This window comes from Lissotriton vulgaris, chromosome 7 (assembly GCF_964263255.1).
Source record: "Lissotriton vulgaris chromosome 7, aLisVul1.2, whole genome shotgun sequence".
NCBI classification, from domain to species: Eukaryota; Metazoa; Chordata; class Amphibia; order Caudata; family Salamandridae; genus Lissotriton; species Lissotriton vulgaris.
The window spans coordinates 139,922,120-139,947,366 of record NC_141695.1 but is presented as its reverse complement, the minus strand read 5'-3'; the positions used below and the strand labels follow the sequence as shown (position 1 = coordinate 139,947,366).

The window sequence follows — 25,247 nt, the reverse complement described above, 5'->3', positions numbered from 1 at the left end:
ATTCCGGTCTGGGAAAGATATGGCTGTGTAGTTCGGACTGGACTGTTCCCATGGGGCACAGGGTCAGTGCTGATTTGCATGAAGCCATTATCTAACCCAGGGTGGTGTGGAGTGCAAAAAACGATGGATTTAGGCCCAGATCATTGTACTGGGGTGAATCTAAGACATTGATCTACATTCTGTCCATCAAATTGTTTTTTGTAATTTTCTCCCTGAGTGTACTGGGGTAGCTCAGACGTGGGTCCCAGAGCCTCCACACCACTGGAGTCAAGCTAGCCGGGCTGATGAGAGGTGTTACCTCGAAACCGGTCCGGTCCTCGGATGGTTGATTCCGGTCTGGGAAAGATATGGCTGTGTAGTTCGGACTGGACTGTTCCCATGGGGCACAGGGTCAGAGCTGATTTGCATGAAGCCATTATCTAACCCAGGGTGGTGTGGAGTGCAAAAAACGATGGATTTAGGCCCAGATCATTGTACTGGGGTGAATGTAAGACATTGATCTACATTCTGTCCATCAAATTGTTTTTTGTAATTTTCTCCCTGAGTGTACTGGGGTAGCTCAGACGTGGGTCCCAGAGCCTCCACACCACTGGAGTCAAGCTAGCCGGGCTGATGAGAGGTGTTACCTCGAAACCGGTCCGGTCCTCGGATGGTTGATTCCGGTCTGGGAAAGATATGGCTGTGTAGTTCGGACTGGACTGTTCCCATGGGGCACAGGGTCAGAGCTGATTTGCATGAAGCCATTATCTAACCCAGGGTGGTGTGGAGTGCAAAAAACGATGGATTTAGGCCCAGATCATTGTACTGGGGTGAATGTAAGACATTGATCTACATTCTGTCCATCAAATTGTTTTTTGTAATTTTCTCCCTGAGTGTACTGGGGTAGCTCAGACGTGGGTCCCAGAGCCTCCACACCACTGGAGTCAAGCTAGCCGGGCTGATGAGAGGTGTTACCTCGAAACCGGTCCGGTCCTCGGATGGTTGATTCCGGTCTGGGAAAGATATGGCTGTGTAGTTCGGACAGGACTGTTCCCATGGGGCACAGGGTCAGAGCTGATTTGCATGAAGCCATTATCTAACCCAGGGTGGTGTGGAGTGCAAAAAACGATGGATTTAGGCCCAGATCATTGTACTGGGGTGAATGTAAGACATTGATCTACATTCTGTCCATCAAATTGTTTTTTGTAATTTTCTCCCTGAGTGTACTGGGGTAGCTCAGACGTGGGTCCCAGAGCCTCCACACCACTGGAGTCAAGCTAGCCGGGCTGATGAGAGGTGTTACCTCGAAACCGGTCCGGTCCTCTGATGGTTGATTCCGGTCTGGGAAAGATATGGCTGTGTAGTTCGGACAGGACTGTTCCCATGGGGCACAGGGTCAGAGCTGATTTGCATGAAGCCATTATCTAACCCAGGGTGGTGTGGAGTGCAAAAAACGATGGATTTAGGCCCTGATCATTGTACTGGGGTGAATGTAAGACATTGATCTACATTCTGTCCATCAAATTGTTTTTTGTAATTTTCTCCCTGAGTGTACTGGGGTAGCTCAGACGTGGGTCCCAGAGCCTCCACACCACTGGAGTCAAGCTAGCCGGGCTGATGAGAGGTGTTACCTCGAAACTGGTCCGGTCCTCGGATGGTTGATTCCGGTCTGGGAAAGATATGGCTGTGTAGTTCGGACTGGACTGTTCCCATGGGGCACAGGGTCAGAGCTGATTTGCATGAAGCCATTATCTAACCCAGGGTGGTGTGGAGTGCAAAAAACGATGGATTTAGGCCCAGATCATTGTACTTGGGTGAATGTAAGACATTGATCTACATTCTGTCCATCAAATTGTTTTTTGTAATTTTCAATCACAGACCCCAGCATACTCCCTTTGAAGCCACTTGTTCACTTCCGCAGCCCCTCCGATCCTCCGTGAGTCCCGAGTGAGCCCGCAAGGGCATAGTTCAGAGTCCCTAGAGGCTCGTTGCTGTTTCTGTTTCATTTTGCGGGCGCCGCCATTTTGAAACTCTGGCTGCAGTTCACACTTTTCAGCCCCGTAATTTCGATTTTAGGCAATTTTGGGCTTTAGAAACATCCGCTGGCCATGGAGTATGTATTCCGACGCCTCATATCGCACAGTCAGTGCATTATATCTCTAGCAGCTCTGCGGTATCTGCAGCAACAGTCTCCCGTCCGGCGGAGCTGCCTCAGGAGTCAGCCATAACGCAGTGCACCCTCTAGCGCCCCCCAGTTTGCAGGAAAACATAAAGTGGGCAGTAGATTGTTGTGAGATGTTATTTCAAGGCAGCGGGGCAGTGAGGGAAACCAGTTACCCTTTGTTGGGAAAGCAAATAAAAAGTGCACAGTGCTTAGTCTAAAACGGCTGAGAAGGGGGGCGTGGCCAAGATGGCGGCGGAGTAAGACGTTTTTCTTGGTCCCTCCGCCGCCGTTTCCTTGCCGCGTTGTTTTAGCCTTGCAGAGGGCCCTGCCATCGCCCAGAAAATCACCGCTGGTCATCCGGGGACAGTCAGGCAGCCGCCGGTGCAGTCGCCAGCTCCCGAGTCCCGGGGAACCGGGCGCGACGCCTCGTGGCAGTTGGATCGGCGCGGCGCCTGGAGGGCGTGGTGGGCGTCGCCGGCAGGCATCTACTGTGGGTCCCGGCTCGGAGGCCTACTCTGGCGGTGTTTCACGCCGGGCGCCATTGCTGTTGCGCCGCCTCGCCCCTGGAGGCCCCCGGCTTCGCGCTCACGCTGGTGGACGGAGCCATCACCACACTGAGACCTGGTGCGACGGAGATCGAGCTGACAGAGCCCTTGTGAGCCCACGCCCTGGCCGGTGTTGCCCTGTGAAGAGGCCCGCGCTGTGCCATCTTTCATCCCCTCCCCCCTCCCGCCTGGGTCGGCGGTGGTAGGGGCGCGAAAGCAGCGTGTGGGGACAGGAGGCCGGGCGAGAGCGGACGACACCCCCTCCCCCTGCACCTTCAGCTTGCGGAGTGGCTGCCGGGGTGCACCTAGCCGGAGCCTTCTGGTGGTTAGCCCTTGCCTGGAGTAGCGAAGCTAGCGATTCATACCCCGGGCACTAGCCCTGTGACGGGGAGCACCGGGTACCCTGCGACTGCGGCCCCTTCGGCCCGCTCAGCTGCCGAGAAGAGGCGCGCTTTGGTGTCTGGGGGAGACGCCGCCGCCATGACAGCCAACAGGACTAAGAAGGACAAGGAGAAGGAGAAGGCCCTTTAGGAGGGCACGCAGAGGGGCTCACCATTGCGGGCGTCTGTGGCGGCAGACAAGGCGGCAGCGCCGGAGGAGAGTGAGGCGCCGGCCACCAAGGCCTTCATGCGTGAACTTTTTGCAGCCATTAAAGAGGACATACAGGAGTTCCGGGCGCAACTAGCCTCGGACCTCCGGGAGGTCCGCAGAGACGTCAACGCCATCGGGGAGAGGGTGGCGACCCTCGAGGAGCACGACTTGGAGACGGCCGGGGACATCCACAGGCTCCAGCAGGATGTACTCCGCCTTACTGAGCAAAACCTCGACCTGCAGACGCATGCTGAGGATTTAGAGAACAGATCCAGGTGCAATAACATCCGTATTCGCGCGGTCCCTTGGAAAGGCGAGGGGTCGGACCTGCGCGAGTATGTTGACGGCCTGTTTCGCCACGTCCTGCAGGACGAAGATCTCGGCGAGATTCAATTGGACAGGGTCCACAGGGTCGGCCTGCCACGAGGAGCCAACGCACCCCCCGACATCTTGGTGTGCGTACATGACTTTCAGCTCAAAGAAAGGATCTTGAAAAGAGCCCGTGAGCATACTCCCCTCTTGTTCCGTGAGCATCGCCCTGTGCTCTACCAGGACTTGGCAGCCTCCACCTTGGCCAAGCGGCAGGGCTTCCGGCCAGTCACGGCTTTCCTGAAGGAGCAGGGTGTCCCCTACTCTTGGGGGCACCCCTTCCGGCTGGTCTTTCGGTGGAAGGGGAAGCTGGTCCCGGTGCGCTCTGTGGAGGTCGCCCGCGAGCTGTTGGGAATGGAGAGCGCTGACCCTGCCGCTGAGCCCTCATCGCCCTCTTCGAGGTCTTGTCGTCGCTCCGAGGAATGGCACACCGTGGGCAAACCATCTAAACCCTCGGGCCCAGACCTGTCCGTCAGCTTGCAGGAACGAGATGCAGCAGTGGCTTCAGTGGCGAAGGTTACCGTGACGCCCGGAGGGTCCTGAGCGGGACGACTGAACGTTTTCCCTCTGCAAGTTTTGGCAGGCGGTGGGGGGCCCCGTCCACTGGACACTGATGGGTAATGTACTGACACGTTCCCCGTGTATATTGTCCTGTATCAGGATCTGGGTGGCTGGTGGGAGTAAGTCCATGCCCCTAGCCCTTGGGACTCCACTGACGGACTTTTGTTCCCCTTTGATGTTCCTTTCATGGGGGGGCCTTGTCAGAATCTTGTTGTTGTTGGGGGGTTGGTTTTGGGGGGGTTGGGCCAGGGTGGGGTTAGGGGGTAGTTGGGGGACGGGGGGGGTAGAGGGGGTGCTCCGCATCAGCCGCTGGTTTCCCTTAGCGGGGTACTTATCTTGCCCTCTAGATGGGGAAGGATTTGAAGGTTGTTAGCTTAAATGTTCATGGTCTCAACAGCCCTGTCAAGCGAGCGGTGATCCTGTCCCTACTGGAGGGGTCGGATAGCGACATCTGTCTCCTACAGGAGACACATCTCCTCGCCAAAGACACGAGACGGATGAAGGACAGGCGCTTCCCCATTCAGCTATGGTCCTCCTGTGGCACGAAGAGGCAGGGGGTGGCGATACTGATTAGCGCGAAGGCGCATTGTAAGGTGCTGTCCCAGGTGGTTGACATCAAGGGGCGTTTTTTGGCGGTTAGGGTTCAATGGGGGGATTCCCACTTCACGGTAGGCTCCCTCTATGCCCCCAATGTGCAGCAAGAACCCTTTTTGACCTCAGCGCTTGCGGATGTGTTGGCCTCTCCTGATCCATGGGTCCTGGTGGGAGGTGATCTGAACATGGTAATGGATCCGGCACTTGACAGGTCCGAGGCGCGCTCCCACTCGCCTGGCGCTATTTCTAAGGGGGGTCTGCTTTGGCTACAGAAGGGGGGACTCCATGATGTGTGGCGCCATTTGCACCCTGTAGAGCGCGATTTTACCTATTACTCTGCAGCGCACAAGTCCTACGCGTGCCTTGATCACTTCCTCGCTTCCACTTCCCTGCTTCCCCACCTTTCCTCTGCGGAGATTGCGCTGCGCTCCCTCTCTGACCATGTGCTTATTTCGGTTGTGCTGTCGGGAGGGTCCGGAGGCAGGCGCGCGGGGGCTGGCGCTTGCGCGACTCCTTGCTTAACTCTGCCTCTGTTGTAGACCGCTTGCAGGATACAATCAAGCAATACTTTGCCGCCAACGATACCGACGGTATGTCTCTTAGCTCGGTGTGGGAGGCCCTTAAGCTGGTTGTACGGGGCGAATGTATCGCGATCTCGGCTTCTTTGGCGAAGGTGCGCAAGGAGAAACGCGAGGAACTCGAGCGTGACGTTCGCGGGCTGGAAGCGATACACAAACGGACTGGGGCGCAGAGGGTCTGGAGGGAGCTGGAGACGAAGAGGCGCATGCTGAAACACCTGGACCTTGATAGGGCGGAATACGCGCTCTTGCGCCTGCGCCACAAATTTTATCTTAGTGGCGATAAAGGGGGCAAGATGCTAGCGCACCGTCTGAGGGCCCAAACGCAACAGACAATGGTCTCGGCCGTCAGGGACGAACACGGGGTGGTCCAGGTGGCTGACGCGCACATCCAGCGTTTTTATCGTGCACTTTATTCCTCTGACCCCCCGGAGCCGGAGGGGCGTCCAAGCATACCTGGAGTCCTGTGCCATTACTCCCTTTTCCCAGAGTTCGGTAGCGTCTCTCGACGCAGAGATACGCGTCGAGGAGGTCATCTCGGCGATTGCGCGCCTAAAGGTGGCTAAATCACCGGGCCCTGACGGCTTCACAGCCACCTTCTACAAGAAGTTCTGTGGTGCCCTGGCCCCCTTCCTGACGCGTCTCTTTAACTCTTTTCGGGACTCGGGGAACGTGACGCCGTCCATGGCCGAGGCTGTGGTCACTGTTATTCATAAGGCAGGCAAGGACGCCCAGGAATTTGGCTCGTACCGCCCCATCTCACTTCTAAACATTGATATGAAGTTGTTTTCTGGCATCCTGGCCGCCCGCCTCAGCCCGTTTATGGACGGTATCATTGAACCTGACCAGGTGGGCTTCGTGCCGACGCGCCAGGGTGGCGAGAACACCAAGCGGCTCATGCACCTGATGGACTTAGTTCACCGGTCGCGTACGCAGGCGTGCTTCCTTTCCATCGATGCCGAGAAGGCATTCGACCGGGTCGATTGGTCGTATATGTTTGCGGTCTTACGTAAGTTCGGTCTGGGAGACCCGTTTGTCAGCTGGGTCCGTTGCCTCTACGCCTCCCCTCGGGCCACTGTCCGAGTGAACGGTTGCAGGTCTGCATATTTTCCGATCACACGGGGGACTAGACAGGGGTGCCCTCTCTCACCCCTGTTATTTGCGCTCTCTATGGAGCCTTTCGCGCAGCGCCTCCGGGACAACGCAGACGTGCAGGGGGTACGCTTTGGGGCGGAGGAGCATAAGGTGAGCCTCTACGTGGACGATGTCATTCTGTCCCTCACACGTCCATGCTCCTCTATGAGACATCTCTCCCGGGAGCTGGAGGAATTCGGATTGGTGGCCGGCTTCAAGGTCAACTTCCCGAAGTCCCAAATCCTGAATCTCTCGGTGCCGGAGGAGGAGGTCCGAGACCTCAGAGCTGACTTCGCGTTCCAATGGGTCCAGACGGCCATCCCGTACCTGGGGATCCAGTTGGCGGCCACGCTCACTCAAACAGTTGCTCTCAACTACAGGCTCCTCCTTGACCAGACAGCTAAATCTGTCTCGGACTGGTCCCGGCTGCAGCTGGCCTGGTTTGGCCGCCTTGCTGCGATAAAGATGACGATCCTCCCTCGCATCCTTTATCTCTTCCAGATGTTACCTTTGCGTCCCCCCCGGGGTCCTTGCGAAAGCTCCAGCGGTTGCTGACCACGTTTTTTTGGAACCACAAGCGCCCCCGCATCGCTATCGACCGACTTATGGCGCCGCGTGATGAAGGCGGACTTAATTTCCCGTGCGTGGAGGCGTATTACCAGGCCGCGTGCCTGCGCTTCATTCTGGAATGGAACAGACCCATGTCCAGCAAGCACTGGCTCTTCATGGATCAGACGGTGGCAGGGCGTAACATCTGGCGCGAGCTCTGGCTCCCGTGCAAACACAGGTCCTGGGGCCTTTATTCTTCCCCAGTGACCTCGACGACGCTGGCGGTGTGGGACCGTCTAGCGTACAGGCGCGGCTGGACCACTTTCCCATCTCCACTGACGCCTATAGTTGACAATCCGGACTTCCCCCCGGGATGCGCGTCACCGGTTTTCCAGCGCTGGAGGAAGCTGGGCTGTAAGAGGGTGGGTCACCTCTTCCAACCGGAGGGGTTGATACCGTTTTCCACTCTTCGCCGGGAGTACTTTGAGCTAACCGCTGCCGACGCCTTCCACTACTCGCAGGTCGCTCATTGGGTGATGCTTCCTGACAATATAGCTGACATGTCCCGTCCGATGACGCCCTTGGAGCGCTGGGTAGCCTTCAAGAAGCATGATCGCAGACTTATCTCCGAACTCTATGCCTTCATTATGAAACGCCAACACCCGCAGCGCTCCAGGGTGCAAGTTAGATGGGAGACGGAGTTGGGCCGCCCCCTGACGAGTAAGGAATGGGGCAAGATATACTACCGCGCGCGCCACACTGCAGCCAATGTGGCGGAAGCTGAAGCGGCCTTTAAAATTGTTACTTACTGGTACCACACACCGGCGAGGCTTCATGGGTGGGACCCCAAGTGCTCGAGTCCTTGCTGGAGGGGCTGCGGCGCGACAGGCACTCTATCCCATCTGCTCTGGCACTGTCCCAAATTGGTGCGTTACTGGCGGGAAGTTCTAGATGATATAGATAATGCTTTTGGTATCACCTTCCCCAGGGCGCCGGAACATGTGTTGCTGGGCCTGCCTCACCCTAAGGCGTTTCCCTTGCGCTCCCCACGGGGTAGACAGATTGCTCTGGCTCTTCTGGCGGCGCGCCTGGTGCTTCTCTCGCGGTGGCACTCGCCAGACGCCCCTGATCCAAGGGATTGGATTAGGCGCCTTTGGTTGATACTGGGCATGGAGCGGCTTTCCCTGTGTGTGGCGGGTAAGGGGGACACGTATGCTAAGCTTTGGGCACCCTTCATACACCTGCTGTTTCGGGACTTGCGAGAGGTTACATGCCCCAAATTCCTCCAGATATTGCAACTCATTCCATTGGACCCACCGGGGGCAATGGAATGAGTGTCCCTGGCTTGCTTACAGAGGGTGGTGGGGTCCCTGGACACTAGAACTTTGTTGGCTACCTGAACTATGCTGATGCGGAGAGGGTGGGGGGGTGACTGGGAGGGGGGTCAGGGTCGGTTGGGTGTTGAGTGGGGTGGGAGGGCTTGGTTTCCTTTGGACTGTTTTTCTTTTCTCTGGTTCTGATAAAAAGCAGCATCGACTCCCTACATGGTTGCAACGCCTGGCTGTTAGCCCACCTCGCCGGGTCGCCCTCCAGGTTGTAGACCCTATGGCTGTGTTTTTGTGCTATTTAACTACGCTATGCCGGCCAGTGGATGTAGGCAGCCTAGCTGTGTTCACTGCTATATGTCTGCTAAATAAAATAGTTTGATTCTAAAACAGCTGAGAAAGAAATCTATATTCAGTGTTGTCTACCTACTTTAGATATGATTCCATCCCTTCTGTGGTCGAGATCGCTGCATACCGTGGAACAATGTCCGAGGTTAACGCTCTGACAGGTGTAATATTGTTTCGGAAGTTGAAAAATAGGGCCTTCACCTCTGCCTTTAAATTATTATCAATTCTATCAGGTAGGTCAAAAAAAATTGCTGTGCCAAATCTAAAAAAGGCTTGCATGCCATAGACTAGCCAGAGAATCGAGACCATGTCATCTTGTGTGACAGTTCTCCGGAACCAGATGAAAAAAATGTGCTCTCGGGAGAGCATCATATTTTTAACCAAAGGAATAAAGGTGCAATATTTCCAGTATCTTCCAAGTAAGAAAGCTCTAGTTCTGAGTGAGCAATGTAATTTGCAGTACAGTTGGGAATTGCTAACAACCTACATAAAAATGTTTTTTTTAAACATTACAGGTTCCCTGGGTTAAAATGTCCCCCAAACTCCTGCCCCAGGTGTCCTAACAGAGAGGCATTTCCTTTTATATAGTAGAATAATTTCTTTAATGGTCTTATGACCTAGTTTCTTCGCAAAGTTAAAGATTGCCTCACATTCCCCTGTGAATTTTTGACCTCTTTTGATAAGTGGCATTTTCTCATTTTAAGGTAGCATCAGAAAGACGACCTTAATAGTAAAAATTTGGAACCTTCGCTATGGCAGGCCCACCTACTGAGTCCTTCGGCGAGTGTGTATTTTCGGGGGCCACTGGTCATTATCTAAAATTTCAGATGATCCACCTTTAAATTTAAATTGCTCATGAAATCATTGAAATAGCCAAGTAAAATCTGAAGGCTGTTTGCGGTGCTTGCAATGAAAACGCTTTAGAAAAGGGGGTGGTGATGAACAGAGTGTCTGAGTTAAACAGACCACTCTTACCCAGTCCAAAGATCAGGGCTTGATCCATCACCGTTATTTATCTCACTGCCCCATCCCAGCTCAGAACCTGGCTATATGCAAATCAGTCTGTCCCTGGCCCAGTGCATCATGGGAACAGGGCAGACTAAACTACCAAGCCAATTCTTCACCAGAAAGGAGACAAGCTACCGGGGACCGGTTTCTGGCATTTCAGCCTTCTTCGGCCCGGCTTGCTTGAATCCTGATGGAGCAGTGAGAAAGGGACTCATGTCTGAGTATACCCTGCCACACCTATAGTGGCCAAAAACGATTTAGAAAAGGGGGTGGTGATGAACAGAGTGTCTGAGTTAAACAGACCACTCTTACCCAGTCCAAAGATCAGGGCTTGATCCATCACCGTTATTTATCTCACTGCCCCATCCCAGCTCAGAACCTGGCTATATGCAAATCAGTCTGTCCCTGGCCCATCATTCGCATAAAGGACGGGGACAGAACTTTGGCAAAGTCTTCCATATTTTAACGAGCTCTGAGTCAAGAGTGTTGATTACAAAAGGAAAATAAAGGGGTCTAAGATACATTCTGCCTAACCCCTTGATTCGACCTGATGAATTGGGTAACTTCTTCATCCTGTCCATAGGGGACTTGGGAGGTTGTGCCCCAATACAAACATTCAAGGAGGTCTGTCAGAGAGTTCTCAGTACCCACCACCTCCATCAAGCCCCCCTCTCCACCATGTCAAAAGCGCAGACGAGGTCCATAAATGCAATATGTGAAGAACCTCTTGTGCCTTCAACATACTTCCCCATTAACAAAATTAAATTCAGGGATTGTTTAACTGTGCCCAAACCTTGGCGGGAACCATATTGCACACCAAGGAAAAAAATATTTGCTTTAACCCAGTCTTCCAGCTAATGAAGAATTACCCTCCCTAAGATTTTTACAGACAAGTCAAGGAGATAAATAGGACGATAACAGGCCAGGAGATTTCCAACCCCATTTTTAAAGATCTGTACAATTGTAGACTACCTCCAGAAATTAAGTGGTTTATCCTTTAATAGAGTTTGAAATACATTTGTTAATGGAAGTGACCAAAATGTGGGGTTCGGTCTGAAAACCTCAATTGTACCCCCGTCAGGGGACGGCTGCTTTGCCTGCGGGGTACCTTGGAATGGACTTAGACAATTTGCTTTCCTTAATCAAGCTATTTAAAAAGGAACCAATGTCCAAAATTAGATATTGGGGGGTCTAAGAAGGCTGACTGGGGCAATAAGTTATTGACTTGATAAAAAGTGGAACATCCACTCTTCAGCAGGAATTAGATATGGCCACCATATTAGTCATTCCTAAGTCAAGTCCCTCAGCTAACGACTATGTGGCCTATCTCGCTTATTAATAGTGAGAAAAAGATTGTTGTCACTGTTCTGGCCACATGTCTTAGAACCTTGCTTGGTACCCTTATGCATCTGGATCAATGTGGCTTTATTCCAGATAGGAGTAAGAGGCCCTGTCTTAGATGCCTTTGTGTTGCATCGGCACACCAACACCTTTTAGCCCCCTCTCTGGCCTTGTTATTGATAGACTTTGAGAAGGCCTTTGATACCGTGGACTGGACCTACCAGGCACATGTTCTTCAAAAACCAGGGCTGTGCTACGCTTCTGCAATTATGTCAAACTGCTCTACTCCAATTCAAGCAACCAAACTACATATGAACTATACAAAGTTAAACTTGGTTCCTCTCCATCCTACTCGCAACTGTGTTGCCTGGCAACATACTGTACCATTAAGGAAGCTGAACTTTTAATATTTGGTATCCAAGTGGCACTCTACCCTGATTTGATCTGGAACCTTAGCTTGACGCCGCTTCTCCGTAAGGTAAAGGCAGACTTGAACAGATGGCAACCTATCCCACCTAATGTGATGGGGTGCGTTGCTCTCTGTAGGATGAAGACTCCTCACACCACGTCCCTGTAGTTGCTGTCAGCTATGTAATCGGCGTCAACAGCCCGTCGACAGAAGCAAAATAAATTCTACCATTAAAGCCAGCATTTCAGGACTATTCTAAGGTTTCACCACTGCACACAACTCACCTTCTGGATTTCCAGGACTCCAAGGATGAAGGCTTATATGGCCCTGCCTACAGTCCTTCCCAGTTGAAGATTAAATGCCAGCGATCTGATGAGGAAGATGAAATGAATGACAATCGATGCACTTACGTCAGGGTGACTACTCCTTCATGGATAGCGGTTCTTTCTTCACTCAACAGCAGACCTCCTTTTAGGAGCATTATCCTGATGGGGAGTAAGAAGACGAGCACCAACACCTCCAGAAACCCTCTGTCAATATCCCTGTATGATTAGTTACAGATTTGCGTTTCATGATTAATGACTATTAAAGACGCTTTCCAGATGCAAACTCTGCTCCACGGCCTCTGCCTCCACAGGAGGTCCCTATTAGCAGTACTGCTCCTCAAAGTACCCCGAAATGCCTTAAGGAGAAAGTAGTACCTGTGGTTCTTTCCATCCTAGTTGATCCACAGGACAAGGATGACCAGCAAATGGAGGAGTGTGAGCTCCACACAGTTCTCGATGCTCCAGATGAATAGGATAATTATGTTGCCCAATGCTATCATCTCCTATATTGCAAGTAGCTGATTCGCTGCCTGTGGATATTGGTGGCTTCCATGATCTTTTAGAATGGGGCTCCAAGCGCTTCAACCTCCCTATGTCGGCCAAACAGGCACAGTGTTTCCTCTGTGACTTTAAACCAGGCACCCAGCGCTCCATTCAAGCTATCTCCACTGTAGATATGCCAAGGACATCCTAGGGAGACACAACTGACAGATGTGGTCGGACATCTCGTCTCTGTTGGAGTATCACCCAGAGGAAAAGTAAAAAGAGGAGAGAGACATTCTATCTGAAGGAGAAAATGCCTCTTCCTAGCTTATTGATATTGCCATGGCCATCTCTTCCACCACCTTCAGACAGATGTTTGGAGTGGCGGTATTGCGCCACCAGGGATGGCTTAAAGCCACTACTTTCTGCTCAGAAGTGCAGACTAAGGTGTTGGACATGCCATTTGATATGGAATGTCTTTTTGAGAAGCACATCGGCCATGTGTTACAGTCCATCAAGTCAGACACTGACACAGCCAAATCCCTTGGCAATTTTCAACAGCAGAGATTTCATCCCTTTCGAGGCAGAGGAAGAGTCCAATACCTGTCCAGGCCGTAATTTCAACAGCGATTCCAACCTTATTCTCAAGGGTGTACTTCCAGGAAGGGGCAGTTGGTGTACCAAAAATACATCTCCCTTAACAGTAAAACCTCCAACCTATGTGTTGTGCCACAAACCCCAGTATTGTGCCACACCTAATGCGATCGTTCAAGCTGTTGACATGATTATAATGACCAAATGCAAAGAGAACAGATGTTGGATGGAATGCTGAACAATGCAAACATTCACCCCAGTCACAGATCGGGGTTTAAACCATAATTTCTTTGCTCGCCACACAATTCCAGGTTGGATCCAGACATATACAAATCAGTCTCGACCCGGCTCTCCATGAGAACCATCTAGCCCGAACTACCAGGCAAGGTCCTCCCTGGACTGGAAACAAGCGTCCTGGGACCAGTTTCGGGGTCTCATCCCTCATGAGCCAGGCTAGCTTGAAACCAGTGGCATAGTGAACACTGGACCCACATCTGGTCACACCCTTCCCACTCTGGGTGACAAATGTAAAAAAGAACAGATGAAGAACGGAATGCTGAACAAATCAAACATTCATCTTCAATCACAGATCATTGTTTTTTTGCTTGCCACGCCTGCCAACTCGAGGGAACAGCAGCAGGTTGTTGCTTCATGCCCGATCTTCAGCAACTTGTGTGTAATATTCCAAGGTGTGGGATTCCGTAGTCAGGCAGGCCACTTCTGCCTTAATGGCGGATTCCGAGTCCTCCAGATCTGAGATGCGTCACTCTGCACATAACCCTTCCAACGACATAGCGCAGATCCTGCTTAGGAGTGCCAGATCTACCTCGACCTCACCTGTCTTGGTTTCCAGCACAGTCTTGGAGACCTGTTTGGCTTGTAAGAACTCTGAAGTGTCAAGAGGCCCAGGACTTAATACAGAAGCGCCGTCATCTCTGATAGATTTTGTGGCAGTGGGTGACAGGGCAGCAAATGTGTCTATTCTTGTTTGTGCCCACCATGCTGCATGGTAAAGCCCCCTGGTTTCTCCTCTTGTGTCACTGGTGTGCCCTTAAAGGTTGTAGTTGCTGCGGTTCTTAAAGCTGGGCAGTCTGCTAGCGCACAGGCATACAAGCCTCAGTAGTGGTGAGGGTCAGATACACCTCCACAGCTAGCCTAAATACTCTCTGGGCAGTAGTCCCCATGCGCCACAAAGGTCCTCTGATGCCCTTGGTACTCCATGCTCCCATTGGCAAGCACGGGTGCCGGGAACGTGCCCCAGTTGCACCACCTTGGGGTCCCCACTGCCCAATGAGGTCACTGCATGACACACGCCCACCTCAAGGCCAGGAGATTGAAAGGAGCCCAGACGGGGAACCAGCGCAACATCTTCTTCCCAAGGCGGGGGGAAAATGCTCAGGCCACACTCACCACAGCGCGACTCTAGCTTGCTGCCGATGTACGTCGCGGCCAGGATCGTCTCAACCACTCCTCCACAAATTCTCAGGTGCTGTGTTTGGTCCTCTTGGCCCCAGGTGGGGGCACGGCGATCAAATCTCTTGGAGGGGCCTGCAAGAGGAGTCTGCCGCAGTCCTGTGACCCACACTCGTCAGCAGCTGAGCTTCTAGATGCAGCCATTTTGGCTGCAGCCACCTGATAAACACCTGGTTTGATCGAAGACTGACTGCCGCTCCTATGCGGGCAGGTGTTAGACATGCCATTCGATATGGAATGTTTCTGGCAAAGCACATCAACCATGTGTTACAGTCCATCAAGTCCGACAATGACGCAGCCAAATCCCTTGGCAATTTACAACAGCGGAGATGTCAGCCCTTTCGAGGCAGAGGAAGACGCAATACCTGTCTAGGCCGCAATTTCAACAGCAATTCCAACCTTAAACACTTGGCTTTTATCGAAGAGGGACTGCAGCTCCTCTGCGGGCCCGAGCCCAGCAGAGATACTCCCGGCACTCTTCCATCTCCCCTTCGTTACAGGAAGCTAGGAAGTGTGCTAGCAGCAAGCATGGGTAAACATCACTTACAACGCAAGCATTACAACGCACTACCATTACATCGCAACCATTACAACGCAAACCATTACAACGCATTGCGCTGGGGGGCGCTCTAGGATAGGGAATATATTTAATTTACTATCCAACACCTTCCCTACTATCCACGGGGACTGGAGTTGGAATAGTAAATTAAATAATTCACTATCCAGCGCCTAAAAGCACTATGCGTTGTAATGGTATGCGATGTAAAAAACGCGTTCTAACAGCAGGCGTTGTAATAGCCTGCGTTGTAACGTCATAGATCCGCAAGCATGGTATTGGAGTCTCAGCCTGAGAGCCAGGAGCTCATGGAGGACAACTGCCACCACGGCCATACAGGCCACTGCTCCTGTTATTATATGTTTTTATCTGTATTTAGTTTTTTAATTTTGCTATAAAACATTGATTGTATCAAATTTAGGTCAAACACACATTGATTTGATTGATGAATTAACTCTGTTTCCTCAGAGCAATGATGCTCCCCACAAGAACATTTGATGTATTGATAAATCGTAAAATTTTACAAATGTGTTGTCCAATGTGTCTCTGAACATGAATCCAAAGAGACACACCAAGGTGACTCAATGATGTTTCTCCACAGAGTCTCAGATTGAGAACAATATCAGTTAACCGTTTGAGATTCTCCTTTCTATACAGGTAAAGGCATCGAACGAAAACTGACTAAAGAATTTACAAGGTCATGTGGCTCATACAAGAAGCACTGCCTTAAACTTGAAAGTGTGACTGCTCCAAGTTATCGCGTACGAAGTAATTCTACCTGCTGCAATACCCACAACTGTGACCCAGTCACACCCATTTGTACGTATAAGTCTTTATACTACGTATAATATATGTTAATGTGTATTAGATCCTTCTTGTAGATCCTGCATCAATTATTTTGTAAAACAGATAAGGTATGTGAAACCATAAAATTGAATGTAATTATTCATAATATGCAGAACTATTCAAATAGATCATATATAAATCAATGGCGATCGCCAGTAGGTAGTCATTGTTAGGACCAAAGTTTCCATAGGAAAAGCATATTTTGTTTTGCCAAAAACTTAGGCACAGCTTGACGAATCTTCACAACAGTTTCAAAAATGTAAACCTTTTTCATTCAGCTGATGTTTTGAAAGTATTGGGGTGATTCATAAGCGGAGGCCGAGAAAAAGGGGGAGCCCTAAACGCATTTTCCCCATGTTATCTCTGTGGGGATTTGTCATTTTTTTAACAAAACTACAGCCCAAACAGCTGAACGGAATTACTCAAAATTTGGCAGAAAGCTAAATATTGGTCCTGAAATCGTGCTTTTTGCGATTTAGTCTAAATCCTTTCAGTAGTTTCAGTGATATTTACATTTTTTCAAAAAGGATATCTGGGAGCCCAACAGCCTACTGAGATCCTACTAAAATTTGGTTGGCTGCCAACATTTCAACCAGGAAGTGTTGGCAGCCATCTTAAAAACTCATTTTAACCGAGTCCCACGAAATATGTTTAAAAAAAATAAAATGGGGCAGGATAGAAACACCACCACCCCCCACCACCCCCAAGGCCTCTTGAGACCAGGGCAAAAAATGTTTGTACAATTTTAGCGGGACCCGCATTTTAAAAAATCTAAGTGCGTACTACCCCCCTTTGTGTATTGTTGGCCCCTGGAGCCATTTTTAATTGCGGGAGAGTGCATGGGCCAGCCTCCTGGGGCTTATTATGCCCTGGGGACCACCAACTCCAAGGGGCTTTAATGAAAATAAGTGCAAGGGGGCTGCACGAACCCCCCTCAGCCCCGGGGGCTACCACCTCCTGGGGGGGGTCTATTTTAAATGTGGGGGCCTGCACGGACCCCCCTGGAGCACCGGTGGGCCACCACCTGCCCAGGGCTTTGATACAAATAAGTGCAGGAGGCAGAGCGGATCCCTGCAGCCCCGGGGGCCACCCCGGGGGCCACCTAAATTAATGCAGGAGGGCCTTCACTCCCTTCACTCCCTCTCCGCACCCCCTGCATTATTGTAAAAAATGCAGGTGACCACGAGGTCCAACCCCTCCGACCCAGGGACCACCTCCTCTCCGGTGCAAATTCAAAGAAAGGAGGAGGGCCCTGGGGACCGGTACCCCCCAGGGCCGGCTCCAACAATGCGCTGGAGTAGGAAAACTTTATTCTTTCCATGCAAACCATACTTAAACTATTCAAACATTAGAAATTCTAAAGTTATAGTTATACCTAATTTACAATTTGCACACCACCTTTACATTACTATAAGCCACCCACCCACGTACACATTGTTACTTATACCTTACATTGTAACTTAACATACCACATTCAAATGACTGTAAGTCGCGTAGCTTTGTACACAGAGTTCTCATCTCACTCGTCATGCTAAATTAACTGTAGCTCATGACTTCTCAATGCCCTGGGTATTCCCTTGCACATGACATTACGTATCCCATCTGAAATTAGAACACTTATGATTTCTCAATTGAGATGATTTTCAGAGCACAGTGTATGGCTGAGTCGTGAGTTATAGTTAATGTAGAATGACGAGTGAGGTGAGTACGAAGCTGCGTGACTTACAGTAATTTGAAGGTGGTGTTTTAAGTTAAAATGTAAGTTAGAAGTAACACTGTGAGCCTGATTCACAAAGCGCCTCCACACTCATGGCGGAGACCCTGCATTTTTAGGGATGGCTCCAGATGTGAGGCGGAATCTCAATCTTCAATGAGATTTTGCTCTGAGTGCAGAGACTCCCTCATGAGTGCAGAGGCCCTTTGTGAATCAGGCCCTGTGGGTGGCTTATAGTGATGTGAAGGTGGTGTGTAAATTAACGTTATGACTATAACTTTAGAATTTCGTATGTATGTGTAGTTTAAGTATGGTTTGTATGGAAAGAATAAATAAAGTTTTCCTAACTATAACAAGCGCGCTGTCTGCCTTTCCCCTGAGATGCCAAAACCAATGAAGAAGGGAACACCTCCCGAAACGCCTATGGTGATATTTGGCGTAAGACTTTGCTGATGGGAACGTTGCACCAGACTGTTTGCCTGCCGAATAAAGAAGGGTTGAAAATTATCTTTGTTTGCGGTGTCTTCGCTCTGCGAGCAGCTTCATTTGGAATATATATATATATATATATATATATATATATATATATATATATATATATATATATATATATATATATATATATATATATATATATATATGCCCCACTGCTTATCTATGGCAGGCCTGCATACACCTAACATTTAGGCGCATGTGGGACGACGAGCCCGATTCCAGGACGGAGTATTTACAGGAAGCCAGCCTTGCTTCTCCTTTCAGCAAAACCCACTGGGGTAAGACATTGCAACTATTATGGGGAAAATGACAGCGCCCTCATGGGATGATTTATCACAGGGACTACGTTAACAACAATGCACATAGCGCACCCGCCCACAAGGGCGGAACATTTATTTTTGCGCAGCTGGTTCGTGTGAGGTGTCTCATTTCCTGCAAGTGCCAGTGAAAAAGGGCGTTTGTTTGCCCGAAACGCGTCTGGCCAGCTACATTTTTTGCTGTGGAAGGGGGGATGGTATCTCCTGCAGCTCCTGGATTAAAAAGGACTAAAACTCGCTGGGTGTGGTGTTTTCATTTGGAGGCGACTTGTGAAGAGAATATATATATATATATATATATATATATATATATATATATATATATATATATATATATATCTTCTATATCTTCTATACTAATATAATAAAGTGAGAGCCCAAACCTTTGAGGCGGGTAATCCCAGGAACCGCAGCACCAATCACAACACTCAATACAGCGTTGGAAAGGGCAGTTGCAGCAGAAGGACATAGGCTATGTAGACGCCCACCCTATACATTTAAAAGGTAAAAGATCCCTGCCAGCAAAGTAGTCCCTTGTGGGCATGTCTGCGTTGTGCTGTGGGCTTCTGCTGGGGGCGTGACAAACGCTGGGGGCGTGTGGTACGTTCCGCCCTTCATGCCATGTCGCATATCGTGTGCTGTGGGCATGTGCTGGGGGCGTGGGCATGTGCGGGGCGCGGGATTATGGGAAAAAAAGCGAGCGTTATGCCCAATATTTCATTGTTTTTTCTTCCCAGGTTCTGTACATTCCAGCTCCGGGTGTGCTTGGCCCGCGCTCCCAGTGACGTGCACCTGCTTACTGTATTGAGGTCAGGCATGTCGCTATTCCAAAGGGCCGGAAGGAGAGCAAACAGGGGCCATTGTGCAGGAAATGTAATCTCACCTTAACTTCCGGTGACACCTGAAGCACACACTGGAGATTTTCCACTTCTGTTGCGCACAGGCCTCGCGCCACGCACATCTGGACACAAGGCCCGCCTCCACTGAAATAGCAACAAAGGGACTATCCCTCCCCCGGGAACATGTGATGATATTCCGTAAACCAACATCCCGCATACCATCACTCCGCAATTTTTATAACGCGGGCCTATTACTCCACGAAGACATCATTTCTAAAACTTTTACAACGCATATGACTTTATCAAGCATGCCATTATAACGCAAATGCATGTGTGGTAAAGTCATATACATTGTAAAAATACATTATTAAAACATCAAATATATGTTTGTATATATGTGTATATAGCAATCCCATAAAAGACTGGGAAGCATACCAGGGAGGTAATCAGACCTGGGAACGGAGCAAATCACGTCCCAGGAACTACAGTGCTGACCCCATCGACCTCTGCGCAGCGAGTGAATTAACTTTAGCAGACAAGCAGCAAAGCCTATGCCAGTCAACCACGAAGGAGGGGACCGGCAAATCTGGAACAATTGATTGACTGCAAGATGCTAAAAGACACTCCGCTACACCGTGGATTAACACCCTTTCCCTGCAGCACGTGTAAACAGATGAAATACACGAGTGGGGACTTCAGATACCATAATGCCCAGCGAACCTCCAGTGTCATCAGAGGCGGGGCATACTGTGAACAAAATCACCTGAACCCACAACCAATCTGCATGGACTGAGGCATTACCTTTGAGAAAGTTTAAAGTCCTAAACGAAACGCGTCAGGTGCCTCACGCTGTCAATAAATTGCTGCCTGCAAGCTGATTACCGTGTGCGTCTCATCTGTCACTTCGTAAAAGAAGAGAACTCCCTTTGATATATATATATATATATATATATATATATATATATATATATAAATATATCCACCTTGCGTTCGGCGAAAAAGCTTTGATGGCCGCTAGCAGCGGCGGGCCGGGACGGGATCGCCACACCCCCGTATCCACTCGACAGTCGTTCTTCCTTTCACACAAGAACGATATCCAGGCCACAGTTCAGTTCAGAAGTGTTTTTTAATTCAAAAAATTAAAAGAACGACTGTCGAGTGTATATATATATATATATATATATATATATATATATATATACGTACATTTTAAAGTTCATTACGCTCTCAGTGAAAACTCCACACAGCAGCTCAAATTTCAAGGGTTTTTAATCCAAAAAACAACATGTTTCGGCTTCCCTGAAGCCTTGATCACGTTCAATGGAAAGTGTCCACAATCGTGTTAATAAAGCATTCGGCAGTCAACAGTTCACATGTGAAGTATAAACATAATAGAAGGACTACAAAAGTGTTGTGCCTTACATTGAAATTAAGCCGCCATAATGGAATGGGACAATTTGCACATATTCAACTGAATGTTCAGGTAAAGTGCATAAAACTTGAGGAAGAGCAGGTATTTATAAACAATTGCCATAGAATACATATGGGAAATTTAATGTGAATAAAGTGTCTTGTGCTAAATCAAATAAAAGTTCAAATAACCTTGTATTATATTTCACCTTGGTGTAAGAATTTCACATGTCTATCTTATTTCCACGGCGAAACCCACTCAAATTCATTCATTTAGTCAAAAATAAAACACAAAATGATCCTGTTAAATGGATTGCCTCATAGTTTCTGTACAATTCAAATAAACTGATATTATAAACATCTCAGCTTAATGACAAGTTAATTCATATCAATTTCAATTCATTTGATTGGCCAGGCATGATATTTTATAACGCAGGACTATTACTCCACAAAGACATAATTTCTAAAACCTTTACAACGCATATGACTTTATCAAGCATGCCATTATAACGCAAATGCATGTGTGGTAAAGTCATATACATTGTAAAAGTACATTATTAAAACATCAAATATATGTCTGTATATATGTGTATTTATATAAATATATATATATTATTTTATTACCCTTTACACCCTAAAAACTAATCCCACCCTGCTCCCTTTAAATACCCCTGCACCCCATAACCATAACCCACCCTTACTCCTTAAAATACCCCAACACCCTTAAACACTAACCCATCTTAACCTTATCAATATACCCTGTACCCCAAAACCCAAAACTATCCCTAAACCCTAAAAATACGCCTGTACCCCAAAACCCAAACCTAGCCCTGAACCCTATAAATACCCCTGTACCTCAAAACCCAAACCTACCCCTGAACTCTAAAAATACCCCTGTACCCCAAAACCCAAACCTACCCCTGAACCCTTAAAATTCCCCTGTACCCCAAAACCCAGACCTACCCCTAACGTGCACTAAAGAGGCGTATGGGGAAATCACGGCACCATTTCAAAGGCGGAACCAAAAAGACATCTAACCTACGGATACCAGAAAGCCTTGCAAACTGATTATTGTAACGCCCACCAGAGGGAAGTAATTAAAAAGGATTAAACAAGCACCGGTCATCCGAGGGCGAAGCTAATCGATGTCTGAAGACTCTTATCCCCCGAAGAAGGCCGAGAGAGTGGCCGAAATGCATTGGGAAAAATAGCATTCATGTCCGCCTTGAACAAATATTGAAACCCCCGTGATGTTGTGCGACTCAATCTTTCCCAGCCGGGGTAGGTTATGTTATGTTATGTTAAACAAATTTATAAGGCGCAACTTACACCATTAGGTTTCTTGGCGCCATAATGAAGAGAGCAGATGAAGGAACAACAGAGGACGTTTATTGGTAGGATTCAGTAAAAAGAAAAGTTTTAAGAGAAGATCTGAATTTGGGGTACGGAGTGGACAGTCTGAGAGGCAGAGGGAGGGAATTCCAAAAAGTGGGGGCCAGGAAGGAGAACTTAAGCCCGCCGTGTTTCTTCCTCTTGTATCTGGGAGTGGATAACAGGGCCAGTTGGGAAGACCTGAGAGTGCGAGGGGGAACATAGGGTTGAAGGAGGGAGGAAATGAAGAGGGGGCCCTGACCGGCAAGGGATTTGAAAAGGATGCAGCCCAGCTTGAACTTGCAACGGGCGGCTACCGGGAGCCAATGAAGGCTTTTTAGGAGGGGGCGGACGTGTTGATCTCTTGGGAGAGAGTGAATCAGGCGGGCAGCCTGATTCTGGATCAGCTGAAGCCGCCTAAGTTGGTAGGCTGGGATGCCAACTTAGAGCGCGTTGGCGTAGTCGAGCCTCGATATTACTAGCGCAAGCAAGGCCAGGGTAAGGGCCTCGGAAGTAAGTAGCCGGGAGATTTTCCTGATTTTCCTTAATTGAAAATGGCTGGAGGAGACTACCGCGCTAATCTGGGGCGTCATAGAGAGGTCGCTGCTGATGACGACTCCCAGACTTTTGGCACAGTTGGCAGGGCGGGGTGGACTGCCGAGGCTGACCGGCCAGAAGGAGGAGTCCCAAGGGTTGGAAGAGCCCCCGACAAGAACCAGCTCGGTCTTGTCGGGGTTGAGCTTCAGATGGTTTGAGCTCATCCAATTGCTGATAAAGCAGAGGGTGTTTTGGAAAGTAGAAATGGAATCAGCAGAGGAATCAATGTTGAAAATTAGTTGTATGTCATCAGCGTAGTTGAACGCTGTGACATTGAACTGTCGGAGGGCACGGATAAGTGGGGAAAGATACAAGTTAAAGAGGAGGGGGGATAGGGAAGAACCCTGTGGGACACCACAGGTAAGTTTGACCTGGGAAGCAGAGAACTGGGATAGTCTGACAGCTTGGTGGCGTTGGGTCAGAAAGGAGCAGACCCAGGCCAGGGCGGTACCCTGGATGCCGGCCTCCCCGACACGGTCGACCAGAATATCATGGTCGACCGTGTCAAAGGCGGCCGACAGGTCCAGTAGGACCAAAGCCTGGCAGATGTTAACGTCCGCTCCCCTGCGCAGTTCCTCCATGACAGAAAGAATGACGGCTTCTGTAGAATGCGCGGGTCTAAATCCAGCCTGCTGGGGGTCCAGTACACTAGAGTCTTCCACAAAAGAACTGAAAATCTGAGTGACGTGCGACTCTAAAACTTTGCTGAGAAAAGGGAGAAGGGAAATTGGGCGATAGTAGGTGCTATAATGTTACTTACGGCGTTGTCCTGCCGCGGAGTTACGCACCTCTAGAAGAGCGCCAGACCTGCCCGAAAAAAGGACGTTTGTGTTTAATAGCAGAAAGCTTCAGGGCAGCAGCTGCCACCAGGAACTGGAGCCTGGTCAGAGTCCCTAACGTGCAGTTAAGAGGCGTGTGGGGAAATCACTGCAGCATTTCAAAGACGAAACCAAACAGACATATAACCTACGGATACCAGAAAGCCTTGCAAACTGATTATTGTAACGCCCACCAGAGGGAAGTAATTAAAAAGGATTAAACAAGCACCGGTCATCCGAAGCCGAAGCTCATCGATGTCTGAAGACTCCCATCCCCCGAAGAAGGCTGAGAGAGTGGCCGAAATGCATTGGGAAAAATAGCATGCATGTCCGCCTTGAATAAATATTGAAACCCCCGTAATGTTGTGCGAGCCGGGGAAGGTGTTATAATATATTTATATATAAATAATCCCAATCCTGGCTTAGATTACGAGAAGAACAGGTACTGACTCTGTGGGTCCAAATCAAAGGTTTTTTATTCAATACATGCGATCAGACTCGTTTCGGCGGACAAGTCCGCCTTGCTCACTTCATCTGCTTTACAACATGATTGTGACTCATTTATATAGTAGTGCATTCTTGATAGGTGAAAAAACAACCATGTGACATCATTAGGTATGTAACTATGAACATAGAAGATTTCATTCCGTTCCAGAACATGCAAGTCATTGTGTCACTTTATACACAATAAATAATAACATAAAAAATATGTTCAGACAATTGTCGGGTAATGCTACTATGTATACTTTTGTAATTATTTATTAAATTGTAGCCCTTGTTATGAGCAAAGTGAGCATATTGGTACACATGACTACTGCTAGATGTATGCCGTTTGAGACATAGAAGAGTTCCTAGTCCCACGTGTATATGTATCCGACCTCCCAGAGATCTGTAACCTTGTCGGTATTGTCAGGCCATGTCATTTCTTGGCTGCATCTATTTCTGAGCGTGTACAGAGGTGAGGGGAATTTGCGCTTTTGAAGTATAGCAAGTTAAGCTATGCAGTTGCAAGGTACGCGGGTTGGTGGATGCATATACAAGTAAATACGCAAAAGCCCCATATTCGTAAAGGTTTTTTAACTGTCTCAGAATGCCTAGGTAGAGCCCGGGCATGGATTGCGCATGTATACGGAAGTATTGGCTCTATTGAATTAATTTGTTTGTTTTAGGTTTCACGGACTGATTATGCGAGACCTAATATAACAAAAAAGATAATAATACGCTATCACGCATGAGCGTGATTGTGGGAGGCAATGGCCGTAAGAGCGCCACTCTTAAGTGCATCAGCAGTGCTCTGTGAATCGGAGCGTTTCACAGGCCTGTCACAGATAAGAAATGCTATCAAAACGAAATCCTACAAAACAATATATTACTGGACGGCAGCAATTCTTACCCAGACAAAGTCGGGACGGGCTGCTAGTCTGGTATAAACAAAGAGCTGCATAGTGGTGATAGAACACCCAGAAGCCAGGGACGGGGAGGTGATGAATTGGCTCCAGGGTACACATCCTCCACGCTCAGCAGACTCATGTCTCTGAGGACCCGCAGCGTACCTACCTCAGTGGTAACTGAGAGACCGGAATGATGAAGTAAAGGCATGCTTGGCGCGTTAAGCGGTAGCTTCTGTGCCCGCCTACCCAGTTCCTGCCAGGCCCTAACCGTGGTCTGAACTGTATCAAACTCGCCATTTTTAAACACTGTATGGGTGTTAACAAGAATAGCCTTAAGGGGTATGGGGTGTACCGCACCAGCCTCAACTGCTACATGGGGAATATAAGAAGGGTCATGTTGCCAATAGTAAGCAAAGTGAGCTTGAGCGCACAAATAGCATAACTGGAAATCGGGTGCGGTAAAACCGCCCTGCTCATAAGGGAGTGTAAGTGTTTCCCGGTCATACCCCACATTCCAGTGTA

At 49.2% G+C, this 25,247-nt stretch overlaps 1 protein-coding gene across 1 annotated transcript in view; it reads left to right on the top strand.

Annotated features, from left to right (window-relative positions):
• LOC147701016 (phospholipase A2 inhibitor and Ly6/PLAUR domain-containing protein-like) overlaps positions 1–25,247 on the top strand; it is a 773,169-nt gene that overhangs the window by 417,414 nt on the left and 330,508 nt on the right. Inside the window, exon 6 of the mRNA XM_086929290.1 lies at positions 15,585–15,746. Within this exon, the coding sequence (XP_086785416.1) occupies positions 15,585–15,746 (162 nt within the window). The remainder of the gene's footprint in view (positions 1–15,584; positions 15,747–25,247) is intronic.